The 15,963-nt window shown below is 46.3% G+C and overlaps 1 protein-coding gene across 2 annotated transcripts in view; it reads right to left on the bottom strand.

Annotated features, from left to right (window-relative positions):
- Positions 1–1,474: 1,474 nt before the first annotated feature.
- ACER2 (alkaline ceramidase 2) overlaps positions 1,475–15,963 on the bottom strand; it is a 28,070-nt gene continuing 13,581 nt past the window's right edge. For both annotated transcript variants that reach the window (XM_077345164.1, XM_077345163.1), the window contains exons 2-6: positions 13,475–13,589; positions 11,611–11,752; positions 9,177–9,314; positions 5,498–5,635; positions 1,475–3,791 (exon numbers count right to left, since the gene is read on the bottom strand). In XM_077345164.1, the coding sequence (XP_077201279.1) occupies positions 3,605–3,791; positions 5,498–5,635; positions 9,177–9,314; positions 11,611–11,752; positions 13,475–13,550 (681 nt within the window). In that variant the 5' untranslated portion in view covers positions 13,551–13,589 and the 3' untranslated portion in view covers positions 1,475–3,604. The remainder of the gene's footprint in view (positions 3,792–5,497; positions 5,636–9,176; positions 9,315–11,610; positions 11,753–13,474; positions 13,590–15,963) is intronic.

The following is a 15,963-nucleotide window of genomic DNA, read 5'->3' as shown; positions in this document are numbered from 1 at the left end:
GGTCTGATTCCTTTTAGGTGGGAGCCAACTCACAAAATTTCCATGGCAGGGGGTGATTTCCACCAATTCTCTCCTCCCACAGCAGAACTCCAACTTCATGATAGGGCTACCAAATGGCCCCAAAGAAAGTTAGCAATATGCAAGAGCAATAGCAATATGCAAGAGCCATCAAATCAAGGAGAGGAACATGGAGAAGACCTTTCCAGGAGGGGGCAGAAGAAAAGATCAAGACGCACATTCAGTCACACGGGCATTTTTCTGAACAACTGAGAAGCTGGGAAAATCTTCCTATGTGTATTGTACCAAGGTCACCTGACAAGGAACACACATAGATTGGGGCAGACTTCGGCACTGGGATCTCGTTTCACCCATTCACATTCTGAATGTTGTATGAGAAACAGCTAAAGGGAACTCTGCCCAAGGCACTGGAAGCTGCTAATACCTTACAAGGCCGTAGCAATCCAGTCAAGAGGACTGAAATGCCAAGAAAAGCCGGAACAAGGGGAAATTTGTCACCTGTGCAAAAAAACTTGAGGTCCACAGTCAGCGGAGCACCCCAGAAGTGCCCGAGGCTGGCAGCTGACTTCCCCTGAAATGGTGCCACACTGTATATGCACACTCTGAACAAAAGACCAGCTCCCATCCAGTTATTTTGATCTTGTTCTAGTAGACATTTGTTTCTTAGGACAGAGCTAGGTAGTGCGGTAGGCTACACTTCCAGTGATGGAGCACATAGTACTGCCCTGGAGGGGGGGGGGACAACAACCCTGCTCTATCAACCTAACTGCATCATCTGCTGTAGCACTCAAACATCCATATTGGTTTATCAGGTATCGAGCTGTGTAGCTGTATGTAAAACAAAAGTTATGCATTTTATAACAGAAATCTAGTATATACCATAAAATCCAGATTTGGCATTAAGTATTTTATGAAACTCAATTTTAGTGGGCATTTAAGAGATGCTGTCCAACACTTGCCGCTGGATTTGGGAGGGGTGGGATTTAGGACCTGGCTTTCTTTCATTCAATAAACTGCAGCTAGAATCTCAAAGAGCCAGTACACTGAGTCAGTGTGTCTTCTGGTTACATGTTTTAAAGCATCAGATGATCTGTGAAGATCCCTCATTCACATGAGATTCACATCTGGCTGCCTTGAAAGCTATGATAGTTTTCACAACTTCACTATAGTCTCTTGTGAACTTGAGGGCAAAATGCCCCCATGTCCCTCTAAATGTGTATTTATAACAACATTATAACAATTATAACAATTAACTCCCCTCCCTCTGCTTGCAAAAACCCAAGGGTTTAAATGCAGAGTAATGGGAATTGCCTCTTCTCCCCTCCTCAGCATTCATGCAGATTAATCACTGGTTGCATCATCTTGATCAGGGATAATCAAACTGCGGCCCTCCAGATGTCCATGGACTACAATTCCCAGGTGCCCCTGCCAGCATTCACTAGCAGGGGCTCCTGGGAATTGTAGTCCATGGACATGTGGAGGGCCGCAGTTTGACTACCCCTGATCTTGATCGTCTATCTCTTCACACCACCTGCAGCCATTTCAAAGAGAACGGCGGCATCTTGACGGCCTTCCTTAACACCATTTGGCTCAATAAGGATCTTCCATGCAAACAGAGGAACCACAACTAAATGGCACTTGTTTCATTTGGGGGTGGAGAGGGGGATCTGGTGGTGGGGGGGTTGTTGTTGTTTTTTAATCAAAGCTCATCTGTTAATTAATTATATAATAATTATACTGTACAAAGGCATAGGGGGTGTTGCTTTCTCACTCATCACCATCTAATAAACACGTTCTGGTTTGCTGACAAACAGCTCCAAATCGTAAGGGCCAAGACCTGAGAGCCAGCTGCCAGGCCAAACTTTGATGGGTTTTGTGAATTTGAAGGATTATAAATTTTGATGGGATGGGAAGACCGCTCTGATGCTGGTGAAGAAAGCACACCTGTTCTATTGCCTTGCCCTTCCTCTTTTGCTTAGCGCTGTTTACGCCCCAAGCCTCATTGTCAAAAGACTTGCATCGTCAGCAATTATCCCCTGTGTATGTGCAGAAAAGTTACCATCCAAATTTGGGTGAATAGGGCTCAGGAGTTGTCCAGAATATGGAGTCCACCCTGCTGCCTCCAGCCTGCTGTCTCTACCTGTCCACCCACCACTAAGTATAATCCAGGGGTATAAAACGCTGATACATTGAAGCCCTGCCCTCAATGACATGCCCAGAATGAGGAACAACTGAGAAGTATGAAAGGCATGGAGAGACGTACACAATCAGCTTCCTGAGTAAAGACGGCATCATCACTGTCAACAACAAGCAAAACAGCACAAGTTCTCAAGATCTGGACACAACAGCAATAGCCGGGAAAGGACAACAGAAGCCAAGCAATTAAGGAAAAGCCACTTCAGTTCCCACCTCCAAGAGTTTTTACCAAGTGGTTAGCCGTTTGGTAGCCATCTTGTCCAGTCAACCAGCCTCCTGACTGGACAGTAAAGGCCATTTTGTCTCTTCAGACTCCCCAAATCAGCTTACTCTGCAGGCAATACGTTGTGCCCTGGAGACCAGCTGCTATACCACCGGCTAATGTCTGTAAATAAAGCTGCTGCTTAAGGCACAGGAACCCTGGGATCAATAGACTAATGATCAATAGACGAATGAGTAACCGAATGGTCAAAGGGCAATGGGAGCTTACTGCACCACCGGGGTAGACGTGTGGCAGCCTGGCTGCCGGCAGCCACCCAACATCTCCGAGCTAAGCAGAGAAGTAACTGGACGGAGAATGGGATCAGCTTCGTTAGGAGTTTCTATCTGGTTTCCCCAGGAACTTCTAACCGGAGGTTAGAGAGAATTTGTAGTCATGCAGTGAGCATAAACAGAGATATGTCAAAGGCAAGTAACCACAAACTGGCAATATTGAAACTCTTCCATAGGAGCTGAAGCTCACAAGCGTATCTCTCAGTCACACCAAAACAGCAAGTTTAAATTCACCCTCAGAGTCTCCCAGAAACACTGTTTGACATCCTCAGGTCCGCCTGTCTGCTGCAGACAACAGCAACCTTTCCCCCCCTCTTCTAAGTGCTACCAGGGGCAAGAGGGTGGGATGTTTGACGTGATGTCAGGACGTTTTAAGCAGCTCCACTGCCAGGAGCAGACCATGAAAGTAACTCCAGGAAGGATGGGGGGGGGGGGGGAATCAAAAAGCTCAGTGATCCAATGTGAAGTCCAAGTGTTCTGTCATGTCATGTCAAGAGAGGAGGAGGCAATGACACGAGGCTGCTGGTTTTGGCAGCAGCCCTGCTTTTCTCATCCAGTCTGCTTCTGTGTACAGCATCCTAAGAATTCCATGTCAGGAATTCAGATTCTAAATGTAGAAGCTCCACAGCCACCCAAACAAAAGGGGGATTTGAATCCCCAGGTTCCACAACACAGACCTCTTGCCGCCTCCTCCAAAACTTCCTGCATGCCTCCTGTGCTTAAGTTAGAAACAGGAAACGGTCCTTGTGGCTCCCCCTCTACAGAATCACAGGGGTTTCCAGAGGGAGAGAAAAATAGTAAGCACTCGTTCCGTGGCCTCTTCTCTGCACACGAAGCTTCATGTGATCTTCAGCGGCGATTTCTTGTGAGCACAGAGAAGGGTGACATAGGGAACCCCGATGAATGCCCACCTCTCACTGGGCCAGAACTTTATGACAGGGCCTTGTTCGGGGATCTCTGAGACAGCGTCGAAATAGGCAAAACAGACACAGCCCAGGTAAGAGGCAAGGCAGATGAGGATGTGCCTACAAGAAGAGAGGAACAAAGGGTAAGGTGAGCACACTGCCCAACAGAGGCCTTCTTCCAAAGGACTATTAGTCTTGGAGTTCCCCTTGGGCCTGTCACTCAGCCAAACTTAACATGCAGGGTCTGGGAGAAGATGGAATGCAGAACTATAACCTGGAATTTCTGTAACCTAGAAACCATAATCTAGAATTCTATAACTGTACAAATTTTAGTCATTGTAACAAATGGGTGTATGATTATGACTTTGATTATTGTGGATGTCGTAAATAACCCTGGACCCAAGAGGGAGGGGTAATACAGAAATGCAATAAATAAATAAGTTCAGAATTAAAATGTAACGAATAAAAACCCTCACTACGAACTTGGATGTAAGACCTGTATGCATGGACAGATGCGTGCTTATGTGTCGCTGTGAAATCCCAAGAACACCAGGGCAGTATCTCCTATTTCTTGGATGCTAAAATATGAATGTGCCATAAGGCTACATATAGACACATCTGGAGATCAGGGCTCATTTCCCTCACAGTCCCTTTGACAAACAGATCGTGTCTAATCCAGGCTTTCTCAACCAGGGCTTCATGAAACCCTGTAGTTTCTTGATGACCCTGGAAGGGTTTCCCAAATGGGTGAGAGACAGCTAATTTTCCATTTAAATGGATTTTTAATTCACTTACACATGCATGTTCAGACACTTGATTTTGCCTGCAGCCTGATTTGCAAACAAAACCAATGACATTTACTTTCTGAACCATAACAAAAACATCCTCTGTAAGAAGGGGAAGAAAGGCCCCAGGTTACATCCCTGGAATCAGCCAGTTTGCTCTCGCTCTCTCTGCAGGGAGCATGTGCAGAACCCAACCAAGGAAGGGAAGTCTCAAGTGGCTTCTGAATGGAGGGAAGACCCACTGGCTTCAATGGACTTAGAAGGGTGTAACTCTGCTTAGAGCTGTCCGGAATACATATGTACAAAATGCAGTGCAAGTGCTCTCCCACTTCATTCTCACTGCTGAAGTTGTGTGTGTCTAAGACAGCCCAAGTTATGCAGCGTCAGACATTTGATCCATCTTCCCCTCCAGCATCCCCTTTGTCTGTCAGTAGCCATGTGCAGGGTCAAGCAAACACAGCTGCATGAAGTGGCAACACCAGAGAGGGAGAGACTGAGGCTGGAACCTCAAGTGCTCTCACACAAAGTCTCTGGAAATTCCTGTCCAGCACCAAAGCAATGGAACAGATTTTATCACCATTACTTTCATTCCTGTTTACATTTTCGTTATGAGAAAATTAGTGTCCACATTGACTGGAGTTTCTGTTTAGTCCAGGCTTTCTTAGCCAGGGTTTCATGAAACCCTGGGGTTTTCTGAGGGTCCTAGAAGGGTTTCCTGAATAGGTGGAATTAATTTTTAATATATTTTTTTTTATGTGCTAAATATTTTTCGAGTTATATGCCCATATGTGGTCATGTTAACCCACCACCCCTCCCAAAATGGGCGGATGGGCCTGGAGGGGGTGGGGAGGGGAGGGGCCTCGGGTGGGCGGGTACAACCATATTCTACACGGTTAGGCCACTTCTGGGGTTTCTCAAAGCCTGAAGAATGTTTCTGGGGGTTCTCAATGGTAAAAAGGGTGAGGAAGGCTGGCTTAGTGACACGACCCAGGCAAATACTGAGAATATGAGCACTCATGGAAACCCGCACACTAGACTCACCAGACACAGTGCAAATAGGGGAAGTTAAATGAAGACCAGATCTCGCAAAATACTTTGTCGCTGATCCAGCAGGAAAGTGCCAACGCCCACCAAAGGCCAGAGAAGAGCCCCAACTTGAACACTCGCAGATTATCGCACCTAAAAACAAAAAGCAGGGCGGGAAAGGGAAGGGAAATAATTACAGAGGGTGGTGGCACACTAAATAAATAAAATGGTCTGAAGATTAATACAAGACTAATCAAGGACTGGCAAACTTTACAATCTATACAGTGACCCAAAGGAAGACATTTTTTCAGGTTGTTGAAAATATTATTTGTATTCAACAGGGAAGACGATAGTATTTTATTTTTAATATATGATGATCATTCAGGGCCAAATTTAGTGGAATTTAAACCTTTTAAGTTTCACCTGTTTCTGTTGCACAGTTGATGTGCAATGGATAAGGCCACAGTCAATGGATAAGGCCCTCCTATGTAACAAGTGCATCTATCAAACGTTCCCCAGGGCCCCAGAGGCACTACAAATCCTGGCCACCTTTACAGCAGCTTCAGAAGGCAGGGCAGCATCGTTATCCTCTACAGTAGCGGTCCCCAACCTTTCTCAGGTCAGGGACCACCTCCGGGGTGAGGGGAGAGCCGACGGCCCGGGTGCTACACAAATGCGCACGAGCAATTGCCGCGCATGCGCGTTTCGCCACTAGGTGGCGCTAACACGCACGCGCAGCAACTGCGCACATGCGCGGTTTCACCACCAGGGGCGTTAACGCGCCTGCGCGGCAACTGCACCTGTGCGCGTTTGCGTTGCCAGCGGCTGCGCCTGTCTCTTCCCTTCCTTCTCGCTGTGGGCGGGGGGAGGCAGGTGCGGCTGCCGGCAGCCCGGTACCGTGACCTTTGCGGCCCGGCACCGGACCGTGTACCGGGGGTTGGTGACCCCCGCTCTACAGTATGTAGTGGAGACCGGAGAGCAAACAAAATGCATAGATTCTGATGAATTCTGAATCCAGCACAACTCATTACTTTAACCATCTTTAAACAGCCCCGCGGCGCAGAGTGCCGCGGACTGAATAAAGGAGTAAGGGCTGTGTGGGAGGAGTTAGGGCGGGCCCTGTCTGGGATAAATACTCGGAGGGGGCAATCAGGAGCCGCAAAGCGGCTCCTGATTGGCTCCTCCAAGTGTCCATCCCGGCCCAAGCAGCCAATGGGGAGCCGCGCAAAGCGCGGCTCCCCATTGGCTGCTTCACCCGGCCAGGGAATCTGGCCGGCTGAACAAGACAGCCATGGGTGGGGACTGGGCCGCGCCGCCTTCTCCCGGCCGCCGGAGCGGCCTCGCCGCGGCGCTGATGCGGCAAGGCCGCTCCAGAGGCCGGGAGAAGGCTCCAGAGAGCCACGGGTGGGGGGGTGGCCCTTTGGGGATTCGGAGGGGGGGGTTCCCCTTTCACATCTAGCGCCCATTTCATTTGAATATGAAATGGGCTTTAAATCTAGTTTTTATACTAATTCAATTATGCCAAGGGCTGTAAAAAGAAAAGCTCAGAATGCACTATGATAACATTAAAAATTGACTGCCTGTGGCAAAATCCATTTGTCTTTTAGTCTGAGTGTTGCAGAGAAGGTAAGAAGCCTAGGTGTAAAGTATATAAAAAATATCTTTTTCCCCTCTGCTAACCCTCCCTAAGCAAATAAATCAAGTAAAGCAAAGTACAGAGGAATGATATGACACGTTAGATAAAAGTGTTGCATTTGGACTTGAGTTCACTATGCTACTCACTCGGAAAGGATCTGAGAATGCTTTTCAGCAGTTGGGATCTTTGTCATGCTCAGTTCATGAGATGGACCAGCTCCAGACAGTACCCAGTCCCAATTTGATCTGCAGTTTCCACCCATGATAGTAGATACTGACACAGCTATGGACCTTGACCCCTGCAAACTTAACCAGGGAACAGCCCTAGACCCATGGAACCCACAGCAGTCCAAGGGAAGTCTGAAGCAGGCCACAGTCAACTTCCCATGTGCTTATTGCATGCCTCTTGCCTTGCCAGTGATCAGCACTTTCTTCATATAAGAAGGTACTGCTTGGGAGAGCCACCAATCTGCTTGTATAAAGCATTGCCGGCTGATACCAGACATTTGTTGACCATTCAAATGAACCTGGACTAAACTACATTGACTTTTACCACCTTAGTGCCATTTTGTCAGATCTAATTTAAGTCCTTATCTTTCCAGTGCAGCTACCACCTAGGCTCCTCAACTGTGAAGATGCAGAAGGACTGTCCTGGCATGACTAGAACTGCATGACACGCACTGCTGCCACTTCACATAACTGGCTCACTCTGGGATTTGTGGTCCTCCCTGTTTGGATTTCTAACCACACTGTGGAAGTTGCATTCTATTTCAGCCTCAATTCCCCCCAACTCCACTCACAAACCGTCGGCAATTCATAATAGCTCAGGAAGACAATTTCCCCGCAAAAATGTTGAGAAATAAAAGTGTTTTCCTTTCACGCCCCTTCTAAAGTTTGGAACTGGCAGACTCGTGATGGCCCCCTTCCTCCCAATGGTTGCTGAGAAGCAGAGACAAGCGGGGAGATTCTACAACAGAGTCTAGAGTGCTGCTCTGAAAGAGGCCCCAATTCCAAGAAATGTGGACAATTCTCACTCCCACATTTCTTGCTGTCCCAGGACATTGCACTCAGGAAAGCTTCATCTGCATTAGATGCGGCTCCCTTAGTTCCAGAGAGGCAGCCACATCAGTTTGTCATGGGGGTAGAACGTGCTGTCAAGCTGCGGACAACTTATGGTGACCCTGTGGGGTTTTCACGACAAGAGAAGAACTGAGGTGGGTAGCTGTTGCCTGACTGCAGAGCAGCCCTCGATCCCCTTGGTGGTCTCCCATCCAAGTACTAACCAGGGCTGATCTGACTTGGCTTCCGAGATCTGATGACATCAGGCTAGTCTGGCCCATCCAGGGGAGGGTTTGTTGTGGCAATTAAAAAAAAAAACAATCTTTGGGCACCTTAAAAGCAAGTTTTTATTCTAGCAAAACCTTCCATAGACTAGACTAGAGCCTAGCTCCTTCCCAGTTTAGAATCTGTCTCATGCAATGGATGATCTGGGCTTCAACCCACAAAAGATTATGCTAGATTAAAAAAAAAAACTGGTTAGTATTTAAGGTGCTACAAGAGTCCTCTTTCATTTTTAGAAGAAGAGTTGGGTTTGAAGGAGTCTCAAAGTGGCTTCTCTTCCTCTCCCTACAACAGACCCCCTGTGAGGTAGGTGAGACTGAGAGAGATCTGGCAGGACTGCTCCGTCAGAACAGCACTAGCAGGGCTACAATTAGCCCAAGGTCACCCAGCTGGCTGCATGTGGAAGAGGAGTGGAGAATCAAACCCCGCTTGCCAGATTAGAACCTGCCACTCTTAACCACTATACCACGCTGGCTCTCAGTATCTTGTTCTCCTCTGAAAGGGAAAATGCTGGTCTATGAGTGCATCTTAGCTGTATGACTTCATCTTGCTTCAGTGGCAAAATGGGTTACACAGCAAAATAAAATAAATCTGACATACCACAAGTGATGCAGTTATCCCCTAATGTATATGTCACATGCCCAGGCCTTCCTAATGCAAATCTCCAATCAGCAGAACCGCTTTGCCCAAGACAGACATAGACAGGACAGAGACCCACCTTCTCAGCTCTGCAATTAGCAGCACAGTGCAGGGAATGCCCAGCGTCATCAGCGAGATGTTATTGATGGCCGGCTTAATGAAGGCAAGGCAGGTCGTGACTCCAGAAAGGATGCCTACTGCCGCTTTAAATCGGCCTCTGAATAAGACATATTTTAAAAAGTTACTCAGGCTTCCTTTAAATTAATACAAATGATAAATGTCAACATGTTAAGATGGTAAACTGAAGTTGCATTTCTCTGTGGCAACCATGCAACACACAGAACACCACTGCTGAGGGAGAGGGGGGAGTATGCCATTGTTGAATCATTGTTGGATTCATGGTTCCCCACAAGAGCAGCCCCACTCCATCCTGCTGCCTGGGGACACTTTGAGCTGTGAGATATAGCCCTGTTTGGAGCCTGGAATGCCAAACCCAAAATATCCTACAGGGGGCATCCCTGAGGTGCAGATCCCTGGAGGATAACCTCCCCCCCGAACCTTCCCAATAAGGCCTTCTCCTGTACCCCATGTGACTATAAGAAGGGCTGGACTAGGGCAGACTAGGAGGAAGGACTGCACAGAGGATTAAAAGAGGATTCCTCCAGAACTTTTGCTCTCTTGGGTCAGGGAGATTCCGCCAGACCAATTTTTGGCCGCTCTTGCACATTTCCTACTAATATCCAGCAGGATTTGGGAGAAGAACAGGTAAAGTTCTACAGGAGCAGTTTAAAACACATTGAAAGGCAGAGGGGTTTTCTCAATATAGTAATGTAGGGGGGAGAACCCTGAAATAATTGTTTTGGTTGAGGGTTGATGTGGGATTCCTAAGATTAACCCAAGCTCAATTATGCCTTACTCAACATCCTGTTAGCATCTATAAATCAGTGAGCCCAGGATCTGTGCTAAAATTGGCTCTCCTGATTTTCCTTTAAAGTACTGCCCCAAAAATGGCAATTTGAAAAGGGGAACGTTTAACCTCATTAACATCCCTGTCTAACAGGGAGTTTCAGATGGTGGAGTTCCATCTTGCAATATATATTTAGACACGGGCACAGGACGAAAGACACGCATGTCTTATCCAATGCAGAGGAGGCTTGCTTCTCAAATCCAATTCACATCCCTTTAAAAGGAAGCAGCTAGGAAACTTCCCACTACTTTTATAGAACAGATATTCTTCAGTCACATGTCCTTTCATACTTGAGCAGCTGAATTTTCACTGCGGTGTACTTACGCAAGTGCAAAATAGCTTTAAAACCCCAATTAGTTTAAAAAAAATAATAACCTTACTAGAAAATAGTTACAGAACACATCACATTTATCACAAGTGTAAGATGTATTCCTGGGAATAACGGCAGCAGAACAGCTGAAAGCTTTTACTTTCAAAATCCTTGTGTAACAAGCTACAGAACGTTGTGCAGCAGCCATCCAATCACAGGCCTGAACTCTGCCTGCTACCAAAGGAGAATTTCTGATTTGTTTAGATTTGGGGGTGGGTGGGGAGAGCAGACAGTATCAGCATCCTGACACAAGCAGCCGTGTACAATTTCACAGGCATAAACAAGTTTCCTACGAGTCACAAGACAGGGCTGAAAACAGCAAGCTGTGCTGCAAACGATTTGAGCAGCATTCTGGTCTAAAGGTCAACACGGGGTACTCCGAAACATAAGGACATGGAAACCAGTAAACAGCAGCAAGTCATGAATTTTAGGAAGCTGGAAAGGTAAAGCACAAACAAGAGGAAAAAAGAATCTGTCCAATGGCTTAATATCTCTGTTATCTCTTTATTATAATTTCCACCAGGATTCAGCCAAAACAGAGTCTAGATGGTTTTTCTGTTTTCAATTCAATATTTTTCATCAGTGGCAGTACTGAGTCCTCTACAAAGTAGTATTAATAAATTCAAAGCAATCTCAGTGTATTCCATCATCTTGCTTAAGAGACCAGGAGCTCTACATACCATGTCTTGGCTCTCCATACCATGTGAGCATTTTTTGCCCTAATTATACTTTAAGAAAGATAAGCAAGACGATAAAGAGATAACAGAGACTCTTATATTTCTAATATTATTTGGTTAAGCCATTGGACAGATTCTTTTTTCCTCTTGTTTGTATTATTGAGATCATCCACTGCCTTCTTGCCTCACTTTGTGTTTATACAATGGAAGGGTAAAGCATGGCACTTGAAGGCTCTTTAACCTTTCCAGGTACCCTGACTAGATTTATTTGCCTGACTAGGAACCTCAGTGTGTTCTAAGAACACTGAGGAACATTTTCCAAGTTACATGGGTGATCTGCAAGGGCCCCATGACATTTGTTGACATGTGTCAACCAGTGAGTATTCCTAAAGTCCATTCCCCTGCAAGGTCAAACTACCAAGGGGAGATCAGCTTGTCCATCTCTACTGACTGTCACCTGCCAATCGCACGCTGTCCACGATAGGCGAGTTAACATTACCTGTCATTTCTAAATATTTTGGGTAGGTATCTCCTGGGAAACCACATGGCCAGAGCACACATCAGGACCCAGAGTATAGCAAGTTCATCGAGCATCTGACCCAGGAAACTAAGCGTAGCATGGAAGTACACTGATCCAATTCCTAGGAGGACACATTTGAAAAGGAAAGGTTATTACAGCGTACAGTACTGCTAACTGCATTCTTCTCAGCAATATTCATTAAGAGCAGACGTTGTTCAAGGATGATGCATGTTTAAAAATGAAAATGCCAGGTGACTAACAAGGCATTGAAGCTATATATTATGTGTGTGTGTGTGGGGGGGGGGGGGTGCCAAAAAACATAAAACAAGCAAGCTGTATATTTCAAATGAACACATGGTATTCCTCAAAGCGTTTGGGTTGGATCTCAAGGTGATCTTACATAATATTTTTTCAGGCATTACGGAAAGATGCAGGAGATAAGGGAAGGAAGGGAAATCCTGTCTAGAATCACTCCACCCGTAGTTCTTTGGACCAAACCCAAGGACTGCCAGGGTTTTGCCTGTACAAGTGGCATTCCTATATAGAGTTGGTCTTTGAACCAAAGAATGACCCATTACTCCACTAGACTTTTCAAGTGACTGTTCCAGCCTAATATGGATGAAATCCGGGTCCTGTGTACCCCAGTAATCACATTTCCCCTTATGATCCTCCCCTCCCCCCCAAAAAAAAAAATCTGGGAGGAAATCTCTGCAAGAACAAGCAGCATTCTGTTAGAACACCCACACTACTTGTTAGAAAGACCCAAGATCTTCCACCTATTGCAAGTGAAGAACTTTTCTCTTTTTGGAAGCATTGGTGGAGGGGGCCAGTAGTATCTGAAGATTTTATTTTATACAGATGGGCATTGTTACCACTGTGGTTCAGGGATGATGTTTTCACTGGATTTTATGGTGCTGCAGTACCATTTTATACATAAAGGTATCCCCTATGCAAGCACCGAGTCATGTCTGACCCTTGGGTGACGCCCTCTAGCGTTTTCATGGCAGACTCAATACGGGGTGGTTTACCAGTGCCTTCCCCAGTCATTACCATTTACCCCCCAGCAGCAAGTTGGGTACTCATTTTACCGACCTCGTAAGGATGGAAGGCTGAGTCAACCTTGAGCCGGCTGCTGGGATTGAACTCCCAGCCTCATGGGCAGAGCTTTCAGATTGCATGTCTGCTGCCTTACCACTCTGTGCCACAAGAGGCTCTATTTTATACATACATACTTATTAATACCTTCCCGGTAAAGTTGATGTAGCTTGCTTTCAAGTGAGCAAAGAAGTGGAGTGCAAGGCTTGAGACGGAAGTGGGAGTGTGAAGCCAAGGGCCAAAGGGACCAATGGGGCAGGAAGCAGAGAGATTCCATCTTCTCCTGTCACCTAGCGCTAAAGGCAGCTGCACCCACAAAATTTGTGGCAACTGACACTTCCTTATTTATTGCAAGCTATACTGAGAGGATCAGAACTGAGACAGGAGGAGAGCCAGTATGGTGGTCTGGTTAAAATATCAGACTAGGATTCGTGGGACTGGGATTTGAATCCCCACTCTTCCATGAAAGCTTGCCAGGTGACCTTATGCAAAGCAGCCAGTCTCAGCCTATCATACCTCACAGGGTTGACATGAGAAGAAAAAACAACCATGTTTGCCATCTTGAGGGCCCTCGAAGGAGAAGGGAATAAAAACGTACAAGGCAGAAGTGGCTTTTGAACAAAGCAATTTTTATGGCAAACATGAAACGCAGCTTTTCCTGCAAACTCCCTGTGCTAATCTTCAAGTGAAAAACATTTTTTCCCTTTGATTTCAAGTCACGTATGCACAATCTCATAGAAGGACTTACCAACCACCACCAGCAGGGTCCATATTAAATATATTCCATTGTTGAAGCAGGATGCATATTGTCGGAATAAGCACATACATATAGGTGGCAAAACAAAAAATAAGATGTTGCTTATCTAGGGGGGAAAATGAAATAAATGTATTAAATAAGCAGGAGGGAATGGTGAAATAAATTCATATGATTATTTTTGTGTAGAATATTAGAGGGAGGGAAAATGCTGGTTAGTGTTTAAGGTTTATCCAGACAGATGGACTAGGGAGCAGATGCCAGGATTGTCCTGTGTTTCCCCTGCAGCAAAACCCCCTAATCCCCCTCCCCCAACCCACTGATAAACTTGAACAGTTCTGCTGGGCTTGCTAAAGGGAGCTCCTCCGCCAGGCATGTGATTGAGATCGACCAGAACCACTGCTTCCAATCACACACCCCTCCAAGCCTCCCTCCTACAACCATCACTGCAGACTCACCCACCCCACTGGGCCATCAGTAAGCATTGACTTATTGTTCTCCCCAATGTTATCCTTATCCATTGTTGTTCCTCTATATATTTATGAAACAGCCTGGGGGATGGGAAGTGTCCGGCTGTCCAAGTTAGAATAGGGCCAATCAGGGTGCTGCCAGCTTTGCCCTGACTGGCCCTGCGCCTGCAGCTCCCGCCCTCCGTCCCTGGACTCTAGCCTCTGTGCTCGCAGTGCTTGGAGCCAGCAGCAGGTAAGGGGAGAGGGCCCTCGGCAAAGAGTAGTGGTGGAGGGTCTCCCGGCCTGCTGACTGCCTGCTAAGGAGCTCTGTCCCGGCCCTGATAACAGGAAAATAAAATCTGTCACTACATTTCTTCCCCATCTATTTGCCAGGAATTGAGAGGGCCGGATGCCATGATTTAGTTTTCTTGATGTTGAGTTTCAAGCAAACTTTTACACTCTCCACCCGCATAAAGAGGCTCTATAGTTCCTCTTCGTTTTCTGCCATTAGAGTGGTATCATCTGCATGTCTCAGGTTGCTGATATTTCTCCCTGCAATCTTGATCCCAATTTGTGACTCATCTAACCCCACCTTTCTCATGATGTGCACTGCATACAAATTAAATAGGCAAGGCGACAGTATACAGCCTTGCCGAACTCCTTTCTCAATTTTGAACCAATCAGTAATTCCATGCCTGGTTCTCACTGTTGCTTCTTGACCTGCATATAGGTTTCTCAAGAGACAGATAAGATGCTTTGGTATTCCCATCTCTTTAAGAACTTGCCACAATGTGTTGTGCTCCACACAATCAAAGGCTTTAGCATAGTCAATGAAGCAGATGTTCTTCTGGAACTCCCTAGCTTTCTCCATGATCCAGCATATGTTGGCAATTTGATCTCTAGTTCCTCTGCCTCTTCAAAATCCTGCCTGTATTTCTGGAAGTTCTCGGTCCACATATTGCTGGAGCCTAGCTTGTAGGATTTTGAGCATAACTTTGCTAGCATGAGAAATTAGTGCGATGGTGTGGTAGTTTGAACATTCTTTGGAATTGCCCTTCTTTGGGATTGGAATGTAAACTGACCTTTTCCAATCCTGTGGCCACTGTTGAGCTTTCCAACATCTTCTGGTTGTATAGTTGCTTTAAATCCTCAGCTGCACTCCCAAAAAGCCCACTGCCTGGCACTTTGCAATCTGAACGCCAAACACGAGTTTCACTAGCATGCTGTTGTTACAGATTGTATTTAAGTTTTCTGAATGAGGCTGGGGGAGAGAAAGTATCTCTCGGTGCCAGAGAGCACTCTTAGCACACATAAATCGAGGCCCAGGCCCTGTCCCCACCAGCTAAAGTAGCCTTTGCCTTTAACAGCAGGCTCCAACTGACCCACTGGGAACTTGATACCAGAAAACTGGGAAGAACTAATTGCCTAACTCATAACTACACTACAATCCAGTCCAGCTAAGTACATTAAAGCACAATTCATTACGGTTAATTTAAGCAGGTGCTTCTTTAACTCACCCCCTCAGTGGGGCTTTCAAATGCTTATTTTAGACTGAATCATGCCCTGGGCACCGGTATAACCTACAATTCTGGTTTTGTCTCCTAGTACCCGCCAAGAATGCATTTTTCTTTAATTTTCCCATTTCCTGCTATGTTATTCATCTTTCTGCATTCTCTGTGATTAGACATGGGGATACAGAGGCCAGCCTTGGAGTGGCTGGTCTCCTTTCTGCAAGGTAGGGGACAGAGAGTTTCTGTCAGAGAAGACCAATCGTGCCGCTCCCAACTCCAATGTGGGGTACCACAGGACATGATCCTCTCCCCAATACTATTCAACATCTTCATGTGCCCTCTAGGCCAGCTAGCCTGGGGGTTCGGGCTTGGGTGTTACCAATACAGTGATAACACTCAGCTCTATCTGTTAATGAGCAGCTGGATGAACATTCCACCTGAATCCTTGTGACCAAATGGCTCCATCAAAGCCGCCTGAAGCTTAATCCCCTAAAGACAGAGGTCCTGTGGTTAGGAAGGAAGG

Source organism: Paroedura picta, chromosome 7 (assembly GCF_049243985.1).
Source record: "Paroedura picta isolate Pp20150507F chromosome 7, Ppicta_v3.0, whole genome shotgun sequence".
NCBI classification, from domain to species: Eukaryota; Metazoa; Chordata; class Lepidosauria; order Squamata; family Gekkonidae; genus Paroedura; species Paroedura picta.
This window is presented reverse-complemented; position numbering and strand designations above follow the sequence as displayed.